The following is a 16,309-nucleotide window of genomic DNA, read 5'->3' as shown; positions in this document are numbered from 1 at the left end:
CGTTTCCTTGGACAACGGGGTTTGGCCAGCATGTGCCACAGAGGTCACCAACTTGGACATGGGGCCAAGTGGAGGCCAGGGGGCCGAACTCAGGCCTGGGGCTTGAGAAGGCGGCAGCGCTGCCCAGCAGCACTGAGGCTACACTCCCTCCCCCCCCGCAGTGCCTGGGCCATGTTCCTGGACCGGCCACAGCAGCGGCTCCAGCTGGTCCTCCTCCCGCCTGCCCTGTTCATCCCGACGCCCGAGAGTGAGGAGCAGCGTCTGGCCTTCGCCAAAGCTGTCCCCCAGGACGTGCAGCCCTATGTGGTGTACGAGGAGGTCACCAACGTCTGGATCAACGTAAGGGGCGGGGGGCTGGGCCCGCAGCCCCTGGGCGGCCCCAACTGGCTCTGCCCCGCGTGGAGAAGAGCTCAGGCCCCCCCTGATGCGCCCGCTCTGCCACAGGTGCACGACATCTTCCACCCCTTCCCCCAGCCCGAGGGCGCCCAGGAGCTCTGTTTCCTGCGCGCCAACGAGTGCAAGACCGGCTTCTGCCACTTGTACAAAGTCACCGCTATCCTGAAGCCCAACGGCTACGACTGGACCGAGCCCCTCAGCCCTGGCGAAGGTGAGCAAAGCCCTGCTCGCTGGTGGTCATCGGTGGAGCAGCTGCTCAGTGGGGACCTGGCTCTCCAGCATACCAGTACCTTGGTGGCATCCTGGTCCCAGGTCTGTGAGCCCAGCGTGCCCAGCCACACCTGCAGGGTCCCAGCTCATGCCTGCTGGATGGCGACAGGACTGCTAAGCAGAGATGCCCAAGTCAGGAGTGGGCACCTGAGCGAGGTGGTGGTGGGCACCTGGTGGCCTGCAGAAGGTGGGGCTCCCGAGGGCCTGGGAGCCCGCAGGAGGAGGGGAGGCATCTAGGAGGAGGCAGGACTCTCGGGACCAGAGAGGTGGGCTTACTCTGGGGCCTCAGGAGTCTCCTCGGGCAGGGGCGGAGCAGAGGCCCAGCCAGGCTGAGCAGTGCCCGGGCTCCTCAGGTGTCAGGAGGTGGATCTTGGGCCAGGAGGGGCCCAAGTGTGACTCACGCCACCAACCATGGGCCTCAGCCAGCCAGCATGGCAGGACCCGGCCAGGGCCAGCGAAGGCCGGAGTGCCTCTTGTGAGAAACAGCCCGGCTCCCCGTGTTGCCGTGTGCAGAGCCTCGCCACGGGTGTGTGCTGGCTTCAGGCCCAGAATGATTCCAGAGGAAAGGGAGCCGGCACTGCTGAGCTCGGTCCCTTCCTGTGGTGTCAGCAGCCGTCCTGCATCGCTTCCCTGGCGATGTCTACCCCACAGAAAACAGGATAGCGAGTCTGGAGCCCTGGCTTTTCTTGGGAAGGGCTGGTCCTGCTGCTGCTATCCACCCAGCAGGCACTGGCTCCACAGTCCCCTGGGCCACTATGACAGGTCCCCACCCCTCCGGTCAGCCCCTGTGGCTCCGTGGGGAGTTGGCTGGGTAGGATATGGCCCCTGTGCCCCTGGATACCTGTCGTGGTGCTGTGGTCTCTTCACCTCTTCCTTTCCTTACTTCCAGATGAATTTAAATGCCCCATTAAGGAGGAGATCGCTCTGACCAGCGGTGAATGGGAGGTTCTGGCCAGGCACGGCTCCAAGGTACCGTCTCCTCCCAGGCCCTGCACCCCTGCACCCCTGTGCGTGCGGCTTGTCCTGCTCCCTCCCAGCTCTGCCGCTCTCGCTCTTCCCTGCCTGAGCACCAAGACCCGAGGCCCCGGCCAGGTCCCACAGTGGGCCAAGCCCAATCTCAGTGTCACTGGGCGTTCAGGTGGCCTCCTTCAGATCCCAGGAGCCACTCCCCTGCCTCCAGGAGAGCAGTCTTCAGGACATCGCACATCCCATTGAATTAGAATCGCCAGGCAGTATCCCCCACAGCCACCCCACATTAGCCCCTGAGGTTCCCAAACCGAAGTGCAGCCACAGAGACGAGACAGCCCCTTGTCTTCACCAGGGTCCAGTACTACAGCTGCCATGTTTACAGAGGGTCCTGGTCACACTGCTGGGTCCCTCCCTCTCAAAAACAAGCGTGTCCCCTACAGGTGACCTGCCATAAAGAACGGGGCTGCACAGGTGGCCTGCAGGAGCAACGCAGAAGCCAGCCCACCCTGCCCAGGCTGGCAAGGGAAGGGCAGCAGGACCCCGGGGCGCAGCTGAGGCCCAGGGCTCAGCCCCTCTGAGGCAGAGGCCACTTGTGTGATGGCATCAGCGTGAGTCATGTCTGAGCTGGCGCCCAGTGGGCACCCAGTGCTAGGCATGGACCCACAAGGTCACCCCAGAGCTCACTGGCGAGGTCTGCATGTCATTGACAGCAGAACATGGCCCTCAGTGCACACCTGCGTCAGCGAGGCAGGAACGGCCAGGCTGGGTCTGGGTGCGTAGGTCGCAGGAGGGCTACACGTCTGGCCCTTCGCTGACCTGGGACGGTGTCCCCTAGCCGTTGGGACAGATGCGAGTGGTAGCACCGTAGCAGCCCCTTTCTGGACAGCTGCATGCCTGCATCTTTAGGATCAAGCCTGAGGGTCAGAATGCCTGTCTCCAAGAGGTTGATTGGTGGCCGGTGGCCACCGGTTCATTTCCACCCAGCCAGGTTGCCGCTGACCACTTGCCCGCCCTTCCCAGGCTGGCTGGGCTCTGGCTCGAGTGCTGGGCAGTGCATGGCTCCCTGGGCCCTGCAGCGCCCCGAGTGTCGTCCCAGCCTCCACTCACTCCATGGCAGGAGCAGCCCAGTCATGACAGCCACAGGTATCCCCAGATGTCACCCAGGTCCCCTGAAGGGCACAGTCACGTGTGCGCATGCACGAGTTATAAGGCTCTGCTTGAACTGCGACTTGCAGCGTGTGGCTGTGCGGGCGGCATGGACGCAGTCGCTCTGTGGTCTCTGCTGTCCTCACCCCATGCCCCCTCCTGTCACCCTGGGATGGAGGGCAAGGGCACCAGCATCTTCAGATGGAAGGAGAGCCTGGCACGTGCAGGCCCTGGATTTGAACCCCAGCACCACAAAACAGAAATCACACGGGGCCAGGCTCTCCGAAGTGCTGTCTGCCCTGCTCAGCGTCACCTGAGCCAGGCCTTGCTGGGGACAAGCCGTGGCAAGGGCCGACATCCGCTGTGGAATCGTGCAGCACCTGAGGCCTGGGTGTGGGCAGCACAAAGCGTGCACGGCTCCCGTATCCTCCCGACAGTGTGCAAGGAGCCCGGCTTGGGTTTTCCACCAGCACCCTCTGCATCTAGAAAACCTGCTTGTAAAACGTAGACACCAGGCACACACTGTGATCCTAGGGAGGCTGAGGCAGGAGGATCTCAAGTTCAAGTTTGGCCCTGGCAACTTAGTGAGACCCTGTCTCAAAAAGGTCACAAGGGTTGTAGGTGCAGTTCAGTTGTAGAGCACTTGGGCCACTCCCAGCACCAAAGAAAAACCAAGCAGGCCGGCTGGGGCCTGTGGAGTGCTGCCTGGTGCGTGCAGAGCCCCGCGGGGGGCGAGGGCAGCACAGGCTTGGTGAGGCCAGTCGTTCTGTAGGACAGAGTCAGTGGCCCCTTGGAGTTCACCCCGTGCAGCAGCCGCGCCTCCTCCAGGGGAACCTCGGCCGCCTTGCCCATCTGCAGGAAACGTCACCATTGTCCTTGGGCCTGCGCGGGGATCACAAAGTGGCGCTGCTTCTCCAGCCCTAAATGCTTTGGCAGCCTCAGCCCCAAGTTCAGGCCTGTGCCCTCTGGGAGGACTTTTGCCTGCAGGGTGCCAAGGAGACCCCAGTGTCCCCCCTCCACACCACCCACCAGCCTACCCTGCCCCCACACTCGGCCTGTCCCCACCTGGTCTTCTCTCTTGGGGTCTCTGGTCATCATCCCCGGCTCTGGCCATTTCCTTTGGCCTCTTGGGCTTGGGCACAGGCAAGGAGGAGTCCTGAGCAAGGATCAGTGGGGCTGCCGCTCTGAGCTCTTCCCGGGACACCATCTAAGAATGTGGGTCTTCTGGTGGCCGGGAGGGGCCTTGCTACTTCTGAGCCTCTAGCACCTGGGCCAGAGAGGTAGGCCAGCCTGCCCAGGATCTGGCAGGCCCCGGGGCCCTCGCAACCTCTCCCAGGTCTGATGCCCCCACAGTCCCAAGGGCCACCCAGGCCTGATGTTGATTTCAGCCCCACTGGAGGACGTGGGACCAGACAGGCATAGCTCAGAGGCCGCTGTGCAGCGGGTGTGGGCAGAGCAGGTCCCTGGCTGCAGGTGGCTGATTCCACCAGCAGATGGGCAGGCTGGCCACATGCAGCCCCGTCCTCCCTGCAGATCTGGGTCAACGAGGAGACCAAACTGGTGTACTTCCAAGGCACAAAGGACACACCGCTGGAGCACCACCTCTACGTGGTCAGCTATGAGTCGGCTGGCGAGATCGTGCGCCTCACCACGCCTGGCTTCTCCCACAGCTGCTCCATGAGCCAGGTGCACAGCCATGGGGGCCCAGGCAGCACCATGTCCACTGAGGCTCGGTGCTGCTGCTGAGTGGTGTGGGCCGTGGCCCTCAGCTTCAAGCCTTGCAGAACCTGAGGCAGGGGACGCACACAGACCACTGCCAGCACAGGCAGAACTCGGCTGTCTTTGGCCACTGTCGGAGCAGCAGGGTGAGCAGGCCCGTGGCTACAGCCCCTGGGCACTGCACCAGACAGTCCAGGCAGCCCGCTTCCTCATTGGCAAGTGGGGTGTTGGCACAGGTGGGTGGGGTGTGGTTTGGATGAGCAGGAGATGGAGGATGCCCCAGCGATGGCCACAGGGAAGAGGCACGGGGTGCCCAGGCCGGCAGGGCGGTATGCCTGCGTTCCCTGGAGGTGAGCGCCTGTGTCCCCTGCAGAGCTTCGACATGTTCATCAGCCACTACAGCAGCGTGAGCACCCCGCCCTGTGTGCATGTCTATAAGCTGAGCGGCCCCGATGATGACCCCCTGCACAAGCAGCCCCGCTTCTGGGCCAGCATGATGGAGGCGGCCAGTGAGTAGCCCCCCGACCTGTGAGTGCGCTGGCCCGTTAGCCCGGGGTACGAGGGAGCACCCCAGCATGCAGAGGCAGCAGCCAGGTCCTGTCCTTGCAGGGGCCCCAGGAGGTGCCACTGACCCCACCCTGAGGTGGTCTCAGTGGCTCTGTGGGAGCTCCATGCCATCTGCCAGGCAGGAGCGCACAGCACACAGACCTGGCCTGCATCTCAGGGCCCGTGGGGGGAGCAGGCGGGCCAAGGTGGGGGCGGCCTGCCCAGCCAGCTCTCTTCTCCACCCACCCTCCAGCCAGCTTGGCAGGCGCACTGCAGGGTCCTCTGCTCAGAGGTAGCCGCGGGGACAGCAGCTGCACCTGTGCAGAGCAGGTACTCTGAAGCCATGGTTTCTGAAAGGAGCAGGGGATTGGTCACCTAGGGACCTCAGGGAAATAGGAAGTGTCTCACAGTTTGCCCAGGAGCCCAAAGTCAGTCAGGACATCAGGGTAGTCCCGGGGTGCCACATTCTGGCGCCAGTGGAAACAAGCTATGGAGCCTCGGGCATCTGTGGGGTGGTCTGTGGAGCAGGCAAAACAGTGCTCCGTGTGGCACCACGAGACTGACCACAGCCCTGACTCTGCATGCTGCTGATTTCCAGAACATTCCAGAAAACTGAAGTCCCTGGCCTGCGGGGATGTTAGGTGGCTTGGCAAGCGTTTTGCCCTGCTGCACCTCCTGGAGCATCAGTAGGTGAAAGGGCCTCTGCACCCACCAGCTCTACCCTCACTGTCCTGCCCGCTTGGAGGCACCCTGGCCAGAGCAGGGGGGCAGCACATCCCCAGGCAGGGGTGGGAATGGGTGTACTGGGTGTGCCACAGGTGACTGAGGCCGGCTTCCTGGGCCTCGTAGTCCGTACCAGGTTGGAACCTGACCATCTGAGATCACTTGTAATGCCCAGGCCACGTTCGAGCCACGGCAGCAGTTGAGCAGTGGGGCACTGAGACAGTGGCCCTTTGCAGCGGACTGCCAACCCCAGATGGGTATCAGTGACGGTTTTCCTTTACAGTGATGTCTGTGCCCTATTTTCTTCTTTAATTTTCTGTAGTGGTAGATGGTGCTGAGGATCAAACCTAGTGCCTCATCACTGTGCCACTGAGCCATGCCCCGGTCCTTTGTGTACCCTGTTTACCTAAGAAAACATACTACAAGAAAAGCCTCTGCACCTGGGAGGCCAAAGCAGGAGGATGGCAAGTTTGGGGACAGCCTCAGCAACTTAGTGAGACCCTGTCTCAAAAACTGAAAAGGGCAGATGGGTGCAGTGGCCACACCTGTAACCCCATCAGCTCGGGAGGCTGAGGCAGGAGGGACGCAAGTTCAAAGCCAGCCTCGGACGGCGAGGCACCAAGCGACTCAGTGAGACCCTGTCTCTAAACAAAATGCTAAACAGGGCTGGGATGTGGCTCAGTGGGCGAGCACCCCTGTTGTCAATCCCGGTAACCCCGCCCCCCAAAGGAAAGCCCTGCCGAGGGCCGGGGTGAGGCCCAGTGCCACAGTGCTTGCCCACATGCAAGGCCCGGGGTCGCTGCAAAGACTACAATGCGACCACCGTGGTGACTGGGCAGTGGGGCCACTTTGCCAGCGTCAGTGGGCAACAGCCTGCAACCATGTGTTTCTTGCGTTCTGGGGGCAGCGTCGGGATCCCTGCCAGGGTGGCACAAGGAAGGAGAGCTGGAGGTCGCTCGCTCACCTGGGCCACTGTGTAGCAGAGCTGTGCCCCTAACCATCCACAGGGCTTTCCTGGCCCTCAGGAGCCCCAGACGGGGGTGCTTTGGGTCCCCTGGAGGCAGCCAGCCTGAGCCGAGCAGTCACAGGGCTTTCCCACAGGCTGCCCCCCAGACTACGTGCCTCCGGAAATCTTCCACTTCCACACGCGGTCGGACGTGCGGCTCTATGGCATGATCTACAAGCCGCACACCCTGCAGCCGGGGAAGAAGCACCCCACTGTGCTCTTTGTGTACGGGGGCCCCCAGGTGGGTGTGGACCCGTCCCTCGCCCTGGTCCCTGGCCTCTGACGACCCGCCTGCCTGGGACTTGCAGGCGCTCACTGCAGCCCTCCTGGCCGCAGGTGCAGCTGGTGAACAACTCCTTCAAGGGGACCAAGTACCTGCGCCTCAACACGCTGGCCTCCCTGGGCTACGCCGTGGTGGTGATCGACGGCCGGGGCTCGTGCCAGCGAGGGCTTCGCTTTGAAGGGGCCCTGAAAAACCAGATGGTAACTTCTTGGTCACTTAGGGGCCCCTCCCAGGTTGTAAAGGGCGCTCTGGGTTAGCTGCAGGACACCACTCGACCACGACAAAATAGTGAGGTGGCCTCCTAGGACCAAGGGCACTGTCCTGCTCCACCACTTGACTCTGAGCCAGGGACAGGTAGCTGTCCATTCCACGTGCCCCTGAGCACCTGGCACCTGAGAGACCGCAGGCCAGGGCCACAGGAAGTCCTGAGGCCTGGACCACAGAGGCAGGTGGCTGTAGAAGTGTTAATGGTGATGGTGGTGGTGATGGTGGTGATGGTGGTGGTGGTGGTGGTGGTGGTGATGGTGGTGATGGTGGTGGTGATGGTGGTGGTGGTGATGGTGATGGTGATGGTGGTGGTGATGGTGGTGATAGTGGTTATGATGATGGTGGTGATGGTGGTGGTGATGGTGGTGGTGATGGTGGTGATAGTGGTTATGATGATGGTGGTGGTGGTGATGGTGGTGATAGTGGTTATGATGATGGTGGTGGTGGTGATGGTGGTGGTGGTGATGGTGGTGGTGATGGTGGTGGTGATGGTGGTGGTGATGGTGGTGATGATGATGGTGGTGATGGTGGTGGTGATGGTGGTGGTGATGGTGATAGTGGTTATGATGATGGTGGTGGTGGTGGTGGTGATGGTGGTGGTGGTGATGGTGGTGGTGATGGTGGTGGTGGTGATGGTGGTGGTGATGGTGGTGGTGGTGATAGTGGTTATGATGATGGTGGTGGTGATGGTGATGATAGTGGTTATGATGATGGTGGTAATGGTGGTGGTGATGGTGGTGATAGTGGTTATGATGGTGGTGGTGGTGGTGATGGTGGTGGTGGTGGTGATGGTGGTGATGGTGGTGGTGATGTTGGTGATAGTGGTTATGATGATGGTGGTGGTGGTGGTGATGGTGGTGGTGGTGATGGTGATAGTGGTTATGATGATGGTGGTGATGGTGGTGGTGATGGTGGTGATAGTGGTTATGATGATGGTGGTGGTGGTGGTGGTGATGGTGGTGGTGATGGTGGTGATAGTGGTTATGATGATGGTGGTGGTGTTGATGGTGGTGGTGATGGTGGTGATAGTGGTTATGATGATGGTGGTGGTGGTGGTGATGGTGGTGGTGGTGATGGTGGTGGTGGTGGTGGTGGTGATGGTGGTGGTGATGGTGGTGATAGTGGTTATGATGATGGTGGTGGTGGTGATGGTGGTGGTGATGGTGGTGATAGTGGTTATGATGATGGTGGTGGTGGTGATGGTGGTGGTGGTGATGGTGGTGGTGATGGTGGTGGTGATGGTGGTGGTGGTGGTGGTGATGGTGATGGTGGTGATGGTGGTGATGATGATGGTGGTGATGGTGGTGATGGTGATGGTGGTGATGGTGGTGGTGATGGTGATAGTGGTTATGATGATGGTGGTGGTGGTGGTGGTGATGGTGGTGGTGGTGATGGTGGTGGTGATGGTGGTGGTGATGGTGGTGGTGGTGATAGTGGTTATGATGATGGTGGTGGTGATGGTGGTGATAGTGGTTATGATGATGGTGGTAATGGTGGTGGTGATGGTGGTGGTGATGGTGGTGATAGTGGTTATGATGGTGGTGGTGGTGGTGGTGATGGTGGTGGTGGTGGTGATGGTGGTGATGGTGGTGGTGATGTTGGTGATAGTGGTTATGATGATGGTGGTGGTGGTGATGGTGGTGGTGGTGATGGTGGTGATGGTGGTGGTGATGGTGATAGTGGTTATGATGATGGTGGTGATGGTGATGGTGATGGTGGTGATAGTGGTTATGATGATGGTGGTGGTGGTGGTGGTGATGGTGGTGGTGATGGTGGTGATGGTGGTGATAGTGGTTATGATGATGGTGGTGGTGGTGATGGTGGTGGTGATGGTGGTGATAGTGGTTATGATGATGGTGGTGGTGGTGGTGATGGTGGTGGTGATGGTGGTGATGATGATGGTGGTGATGGTGGTGATGGTGATGGTGGTCATGATGGTGATGGTGATGATGGTGATTGTGGTCATGATGGTGATGGTGGTGGTGATGGTGGTGGTGATGGTGGTGGTGATGGTGGTGATGGTGGTGGTGATGGTGGTGATGGTGGTGGTGATGGTGGTGGTGGTGATGGTGACGGTGATGGTGGTGATGGTGACGGTGGTAATCATGCTGGTGGTGGCGGCGGTGATGCTATCTGTCTCACCCATTTTTATTGCTGCAAAGCACCATGCCCTGGATAATTTGAAAACCAGAAATTAGGGCAGCCGTAGTGGCATGCACCTCCAACCCCACCTATTCAGGAGGCCGAAGCAGGAGGATTGTAAGTTCAAGGCCAGCCTGAACCACTTTGCGAGACCCCATCTTAAAATAAAAGTGATGGATGCGGCCTAGTAGTGGAGCCCCTGGCCTCAACCCCAGTACCCCTCCAGAAAGACTACCTACCACACTGGGGCTGGGAGTCCAGGGGCCGGCAGGACAGGTGCCTGGTGCGGGCTGTGCCGCCTCCAGCATGGCTGCGGTGCCTTCTCTGGGGAGGAGCTCACTCCCTGGGCAGCCATGGGACAAAGTCCCTTCCTAACGGCCACCTGAAGGCTGCCCTCGCAGGATGCCCTCAGCACACTTCCCTCATGCCCACTGTGAAACGGGTCCTGGGCACAGCCATGTCCCCAGTCAAGCACGAGGCGTCCAAGTCCCCAAGAGGGAACGGGACTTCCTCTGTGTCACTCGGGAGGCATGAGCAGAGCAGGGGGGCGGGAGTAACGTCACCTCCTCCCAGAGCAGGTGGGCTGTGGCAGGGCCTGGTGAGGCGGAGCTCCGGAGAGCCGCTTCCGCCTGGGGAGGAGCCAGGGTAGACTCCAGGGTGTGCCCAGAGGAGGCCACTGAGGTGCCCGGCCTCGCCCCCAGGGCCAGGTGGAGATCGAGGACCAGGTGGAAGGCCTGCAGTTCGTGGCGCAGAAGTATGGCTTTATCGACCTGACCCGGGTGGCCATCCACGGCTGGTCCTACGGGGGCTTCCTCTCGCTCATGGGGCTGATCCACAAGCCCCAGGTGTTCAAGGTGGGTCCTGCCCCCCACCGCCACACCACCAACCCTGCCCCACCCTCCTGCTGGCCGCCCACTCTGCCTGCCCCCCGGAGGCACCTCGGCAGGGGCCTTGCCACGTGGCTATTTCCTCCCTGCAGCAGCCCCCGGGGCCGAGCCCCCTCCTCATGCCCGCCACGCTGACCCCAGGATGGCAACCGGCTGCACAAAACCCCGCCAGCAGCTCTCTGTGGGAGGCTGAGCCCGGGACCCCGCCTCGGATGGGCAGAGGTGGGGCATGGTGTGAAGAGCGTCGGGAGGGCCCAGGCCGAGGCACTGTCAGGGCACCGCGGCGGCCGTGCGGAGGAGGAGGCGCAGGCGCAGCCTCACCCACCCTCCCCCTCCCACGGCGCCCCGCCTCCCTTGGCAGCGCACAGTCCACGGGGACAGACGGTCTGAGGGCCCCGCCCCGCCAGGCCCTTGCATGACCATCCTCATGCCCTCCAGGGGAGGCCCCGGGACAGCCGGCCCCAGGCTGGCGCCCGCGACCCACACGTCTCTCTCTCTCTCTCCACCCATTGCCCTGCACCCTTCAGGTGGCCATCGCAGGTGCCCCCGTCACAGTCTGGATGGCCTATGACACCGGCTACACGGAGCGCTACATGGACGTCCCAGAAAACAACCAGCATGGCTACGATGCGGGTTCCGTGGCCCTGCACGTGGAGAAGCTGCCCAATGAGTGAGGCCCTGCCACCGCCTGCCCACGTGCCCTCCTCGCTGCCTGGCCCTCTCCTCCCGCCTGCCCACTTGCCCTCCTCGCTGCCTGGCCCTCTCCTCCCGCCTGCTCACGTGCCCTCCTCGCTGCCAGGCCCTCTCCTCCCGCCTGCCCACGTGCCCTCCTCGCTGCCTCTGCCCTGCCCGCCTGCCCACGTGCCCTCCTTGCTGCCTGGCCCTTGCCTCCTGCCTGCGAACTGGGCGCTGAGGCCTGGCCAGGGGCGCTGGCTGTCCTGGCTCTGCACGCTTGCATGTGGCCTCCTGCTGGCCTCCCTTCCCAGCAGGCCTCACGGGAAGTGGGTACCCGGGGTGCTTCTGGGGGTGTCCGTTGACTGCCTGGGCACAGCCTTCCCTTGGGGTCCGCCGCAGAACTTGTGGCTGCGAGGCAGGGTCTTGCCCTGAACCACGTGCCACAGGCGCCAACCCCAAGTCTGGCCTGTAGCTGGCCACTGCGGTCTTCCTGTTAGTCTGGAGGCTTGGGTGTTGTGGTCACACTTTGGCGTTGGCTGCCTCCAACAGAGAGGGCAGTGTGGCACCTTGTGGGGCGTCTGCATCTGGCTGTTGTCCCAGGGCCTCGGTGTCACTGGGGCTGAGAGCCACTGGGTGCCCAGTGGTGCTGATGTGCAACTGGATTGACTGTCCTGCACTTGACCCTGCCACTGGCTCAGGGCTGCCCACGAGCATTGGGGCCAGCAGGTCTCTGAGCACAGACAGGCGCTGCCAGGGTCTGGTGCAGTTGCTGAGGGGGGCTTTACCCTGAGCCAGAGAGGGCGGGGGGCACACTGCACTGCAGAGGCACCAGAGGTAGCCGGATTGTCCCCTTCAAAATGGTCACCTCGCTGGGGATAGCTCAATTGGTAGAGTGCTTGCCTTGCAAACACAAGACCCTGGGTTCAATCCCCAGCACACACACACACACACACAAAAAAATGGTCACCTCTGGGCTAAGTGAATTTTAACTCAGGAGACAATTTATAGAATTAAAAAACCTAATTCTTGCCGTGCGTGGGGGCCACGCCTATAGTCCCAGCAGCGTGGGAGGCTGAGGCAGGAGGATCTCAGGTTTGAAGCGATTCAGTGAGGCTAAGCATCCTCGCTAGACCCTGTCACAAAATACAGACTGTGAAGGGCTGGGTGTGGCTCGGTGGTGCAGTGCCCCGCATTCAGTCCCTGTCACCCAAAAAAAAAATTCTTGACCACTCCTGCCACTTTCACATGCTTAGTAGCCATAGGTGACCCGGTCACCCGGTGGGGGCAGCACAGCTCTAGAGCATTCTGTCACTCCAGAGTGACTGAGGAACCTGAGCTCCTTTCCCCTCCTTGCCTGGAAGCCCTGCGACTTGTGACTGGCCAGTCCTGCCCCAGCCTTCACCTCTGTCCTAGGGGCCACGCTGGGGCCGGGAGGGACCCTGAGCCACTGGTGTGTCCTCCCACCTGGGGACCCTGGTCTCAGCCTGCTGCTGGCCTTGTCTTCCAGGCCCAACCGCCTGCTTATCCTCCACGGCTTCCTGGATGAAAACGTGCACTTTTTCCACACAAACTTCCTCGTGTCCCAGCTGATCCGGGCGGGGAAACCTTACCAACTCCAGGTGTGTAGCTCCCAGCACCTGTCTCCACCCCAGGCGGGTCCTCTGCCCCCGCCCGCCGTGCCCAGGGCCTGTCCCCGCTGCAAGGCCCCAGCCCACCTTCCCCTGCTCCTGCAGCCCAGCCACCCCCAAGGACCCTGGGGGGTTCCCCCAGTTATCGAGTGGTTGTGTATGGTCCCTACCACATCCCACGCCACCGGTAGTGCTGCTGTCCAGGGAGGCGCACGGCTCGGACATTCCCAGATGCAGGGTGGACTCAGATCCCTGCTGGAAAGAAACCGCTGGATGCCACAAGCAGCTGCAGGGGTGGGGTGCTGCCAAGGGCCAGGGGCCCAAGGGAATCCCGAGTCCTGTGGAACTGGGCCTGGGACCTTGGCCTGTAGGAGGAAGGAGATTGGGGATGAGTGTCCAGCCAGCCGAAGCGCAGAGGGGGCGCCGCCAGCTGGGTATGGCCTTGGAGGCGGGGATTCAGTGACGGGTGGGGCGGGGAGGGCTCCAGCGACAGGGCGCAGTCTCAGCAGTGAAGCCGGGGTGGGAGGGCCCATTGGGGAGCCGGGCCCCAGAAACAAGGGTTGTGTCCGGCTGGCCAGGAGGACAGTGTGTTGGGAGAAAGAGGACGAGAATCTGCGAGGGCCACAGAGAGGAGGAAGGCTGAGAGCCGATGGGCTCCCAGTCCATGTCGCCCAGGCCTGGGCCAGCTTGAGTGGCAGGTGGGCAGCCCTTGCCCAGGTCTTAGTTGGTGATTCCCCCGGGGCTGGACTAGAGAAGGCCAGGGTAAAGGAGAGCAGGCCATGGGTGGCTAGGTGGCCACTGAGGACCTGGAGAGGGATGGCTCCGAAGCCCACTTCCCTGACAGGAGCAGAGGCCAGCCCAGTGTGACTCTGAGCTGGCTCCTCGGTGTGGCACCGCCTTCTGGCCCCTGGGGCAGCAGGGAGCGGTTGTGAGGCTGCTCATGGCAGGGAGGAGACCAGTGTCCCTGTCTCCACCTGCACAGGGCGGGCATGGGTGGCACAGGTCACGGCACCTGCTGGTTCTTGGGGGGCCTGGTACCAGCACATGGTGAGCTTGGGGTAGTTGAGGGTGAGGCCTCGCCCAGAGAGGGGAGGGCAGGGGCCCCTCTCATCCAGGCAGGCGCCCTGCCAGCCTCACCCCTCGGGCCTTCCTAAGGAGCCAGGGAGGCCCGCTCCTCACTGCACTTCAGGAAGTGCCGAGTGCGGGTGGCAGGCGCCCCAGCTGTGCACTCTCTCCTCGCAGATCTACCCCAATGAGAGGCACAGCATCCGCTGCCCCGAGTCGGGGGAGCACTACGAAGTCACGCTGCTGCACTTCCTGCAAGAGCACCTCTGAGCCTGCGCCCGCCAGGAGCCTGCACACCACAGCACAAGGGCCACGGGACGGCCTGGGGGTGCCACTCCCTCAGCCCGGCCGTCCCTAGCCGAGGAGCTGCCGCCTGCCGCCCGGGAGCCTTGGTCCTTGTTTGGGCTGCTCCTGTTTCTCTGCTTGCTGCTTCTTGGTTGCCAGGACAGACATGGTGGCCTGTCTCCACGAGGCACTGCCTCAAGTTGTCCCCTCCCCGCCCTGCCTCCTGGGAGGAGAAGGCCACGTCCCCACGGCCACTGGAGACGCCAGAAGAGACTCACAGGCTCTGGCGGGGAGGCTCTTGCCCGCCCTGGGCCTCTACGCCGCTGGCTCTGGGCCCCTCTTCCCTGACCCAGCCAGCCACCGTCCCCAGCACAGGAGCATGCGAATGCCTGTCCTCCCCGCCGGCCACCCACTTCATATCTGTGTTGTGTCTGGGGGCATTTTAAATAGTTATTTAAAGACAGAAAGCAAGGGGCACCTGGATCAGAATCAGGTGTGCGCTGGCCAGTCGGGACACCCCAAGCCCGCTCCAGCCCCTCCCTCGTGCCTGGCCCCCACTTGCTGGGGTCCCGGGGTTGGGAGCAGACCTGGCCCCGCCTCAGGGTCACACTGTCCCTTTCCCTCCCTGCCAAGAGTTCGGGCAAAAAAAGGAAAAAGAAAAGGAGAAAAGGAAAACCGACCACCCACCTCTACACATTATGGAAAGAAGATATTTTTGTCGATTCTTATTCTTTTATAATTACGTGTGTGAGAAGTAGACTCATTAAACAGTCCCTCACGGAAGCCTTGCCACCTGCCTGAGGCGCCTGGGCGGGAGGGCGGGGCCACCGAGACCAGCAGCACAGCCTGCGGCACTGCGGGCCAGCCAGGGACCGGGGCCCCTGACCAGTGCCTCGTCCGCAAGGATCCGGAGACCAGCTGGCCTGTGGCCTTGGCCAGGCAGTGGGGCCTCCCCACCTGGCACCCTGGGCTCCCCCAGGGCGCAGCACAGTCAGTGCAGCCTCCCTCCTCCGGCTTGGCCACCAGCTGTCCTTCCCGTGGTACCTATACTTGTCCAAAGGATCACAGGTGACCAGGCAGGACGAGCTGGGCCCTTCTGCATGTTTGTCCTGATAGCCAAGACAGGGACCCTGTTGATGGTGCGTGGGCCTTTAGCTTGTTTCCGACAGCAAGGACAGACTGCCTGCTCTGTCCCCTCTCAGTCCTTTGGGAAGCCCAACTCTTTAAAAATGAATCAGAAACAACTCAGCAGGCTGAGGCAGGGTCGAGGTCAGCCTCAGCAGCTCAGTGACACCCTGTCTCAAAAAATAAGCTCTGGGGTGTGGCTCAGTGGGATGGCACTCACCTTGGTTCCATCCCCAGCACAAGAAGGCACATTCACATAATCTGAGGACTTGCCAAACTGCCTCCCAAAGAGAATACCTCAAAGTCCACTCCCCCCGGGAGAAGCAGAGCATGCCCGTTTCTCTTCCTCTACCAGTGCTGTGTGTTACCAAATAGCTTTGTCTCTGCCAGTCTTGAGTGGCATCTCTTAAGTAAACTCCATTTCTCTTTCATGTGGTGATCTTTTCATATTTTAAAACGTCTGTTTTCTAGTAATCATTTGTTCCTGTCCTTTGTCCACCTTTCTTTTTAACCTGTGGGTCTCATTGATTTGTGGGTGCTCTTTATATATGAAAGAAAGCAGTCCGCTGTCATACATGTTGTCATTGTCAATGTGTCCTACTGGTAAGCTCAGCCAGAGTCGTCAGACCATTCTGCGGGAAAAGTAAACTGCCCCTGGGGCAGACTCAGAACTTAGAAGGCACAGGATGCGGTGCAGCTCTGGCTCAAGATGGCAGCTCACAGAACAAGCCAGCAGGGGAGGGTGCTGGGGTTGCCCAGGGAGGCCTGGCCAACCGTCTGCCCCACTAGGCAGGGAGAAGGTGGAGGTCAGCTGCACCCACAGCTTCTCGGTGCGGCCAGGGATCCCATCACCAGAGGGCCTGCCCTCCCACACTGGGTCCTTTTCAGTTTGTGGCTTCTCTCCTGATTGGCAAGGAACTGGCGGAGGCGAGCCCACGTGCACCAGCTGCAGGTATCTGCCTTGTTGCTCATTTGCTTTCCAAATAGATTTGTTATTTGAAAAAACAAAATTAAAAAAAAAAAAAAAAAAAAAAAAATCCGGGCCGGGATGTGGCTCAGTGGCAGAGCACTTGCCCGGCCAGAGGTAGTCCCTGGGTTTCATCCCCAGGACCACACACAAAACGCATGACCACAGTTGTAGGCTGGGCCCTGGCTCATGGCAGAGCCTGTGCTGAGC

The 16,309-nt window shown here is 61.4% G+C and overlaps 1 protein-coding gene across 4 annotated transcripts in view; it reads left to right on the top strand.

Moving 5' to 3' along the window:
- DPP9 (dipeptidyl peptidase 9) overlaps nt 1-14,012 on the top strand; it is a 33,202-nt gene extending 19,190 nt beyond the window's left edge. For 3 of the 4 annotated variants that reach the window (XM_079115282.1, XM_079115280.1, XM_079115281.1), the window contains 11 exons: nt 162-339; nt 445-607; nt 1,556-1,635; nt 4,315-4,467; nt 4,874-5,009; nt 6,871-7,016; nt 7,112-7,258; nt 10,169-10,321; nt 10,882-11,024; nt 12,537-12,648; nt 13,900-14,012. In XM_079115282.1, coding sequence (XP_078971408.1) covers nt 162-339; nt 445-607; nt 1,556-1,635; nt 4,315-4,467; nt 4,874-5,009; nt 6,871-7,016; nt 7,112-7,258; nt 10,169-10,321; nt 10,882-11,024; nt 12,537-12,648; nt 13,900-13,992 — 1,504 coding nt within the window. In that variant the 3' untranslated portion in view covers nt 13,993-14,012. Of the gene's footprint in view, nt 1-161; nt 340-444; nt 608-1,555; nt 1,636-4,314; nt 4,468-4,873; nt 5,010-6,870; nt 7,017-7,111; nt 7,259-10,168; nt 10,322-10,446; nt 10,577-10,881; nt 11,025-12,536; nt 12,649-13,899 lie in introns of those variants that run through there. The other variant, XR_013759938.1, reaches the window with a different exon arrangement.
- The last annotated feature ends 2,297 nt before the right edge of the window (nt 14,013-16,309 follow it).

The sequence above is a fragment of the Sciurus vulgaris genome (assembly GCF_902686455.1).
Source record: "Sciurus vulgaris genome assembly, chromosome: 16".
Taxonomy (NCBI): Eukaryota; Metazoa; Chordata; class Mammalia; order Rodentia; family Sciuridae; genus Sciurus; species Sciurus vulgaris.
This window is presented reverse-complemented; position numbering and strand designations above follow the sequence as displayed.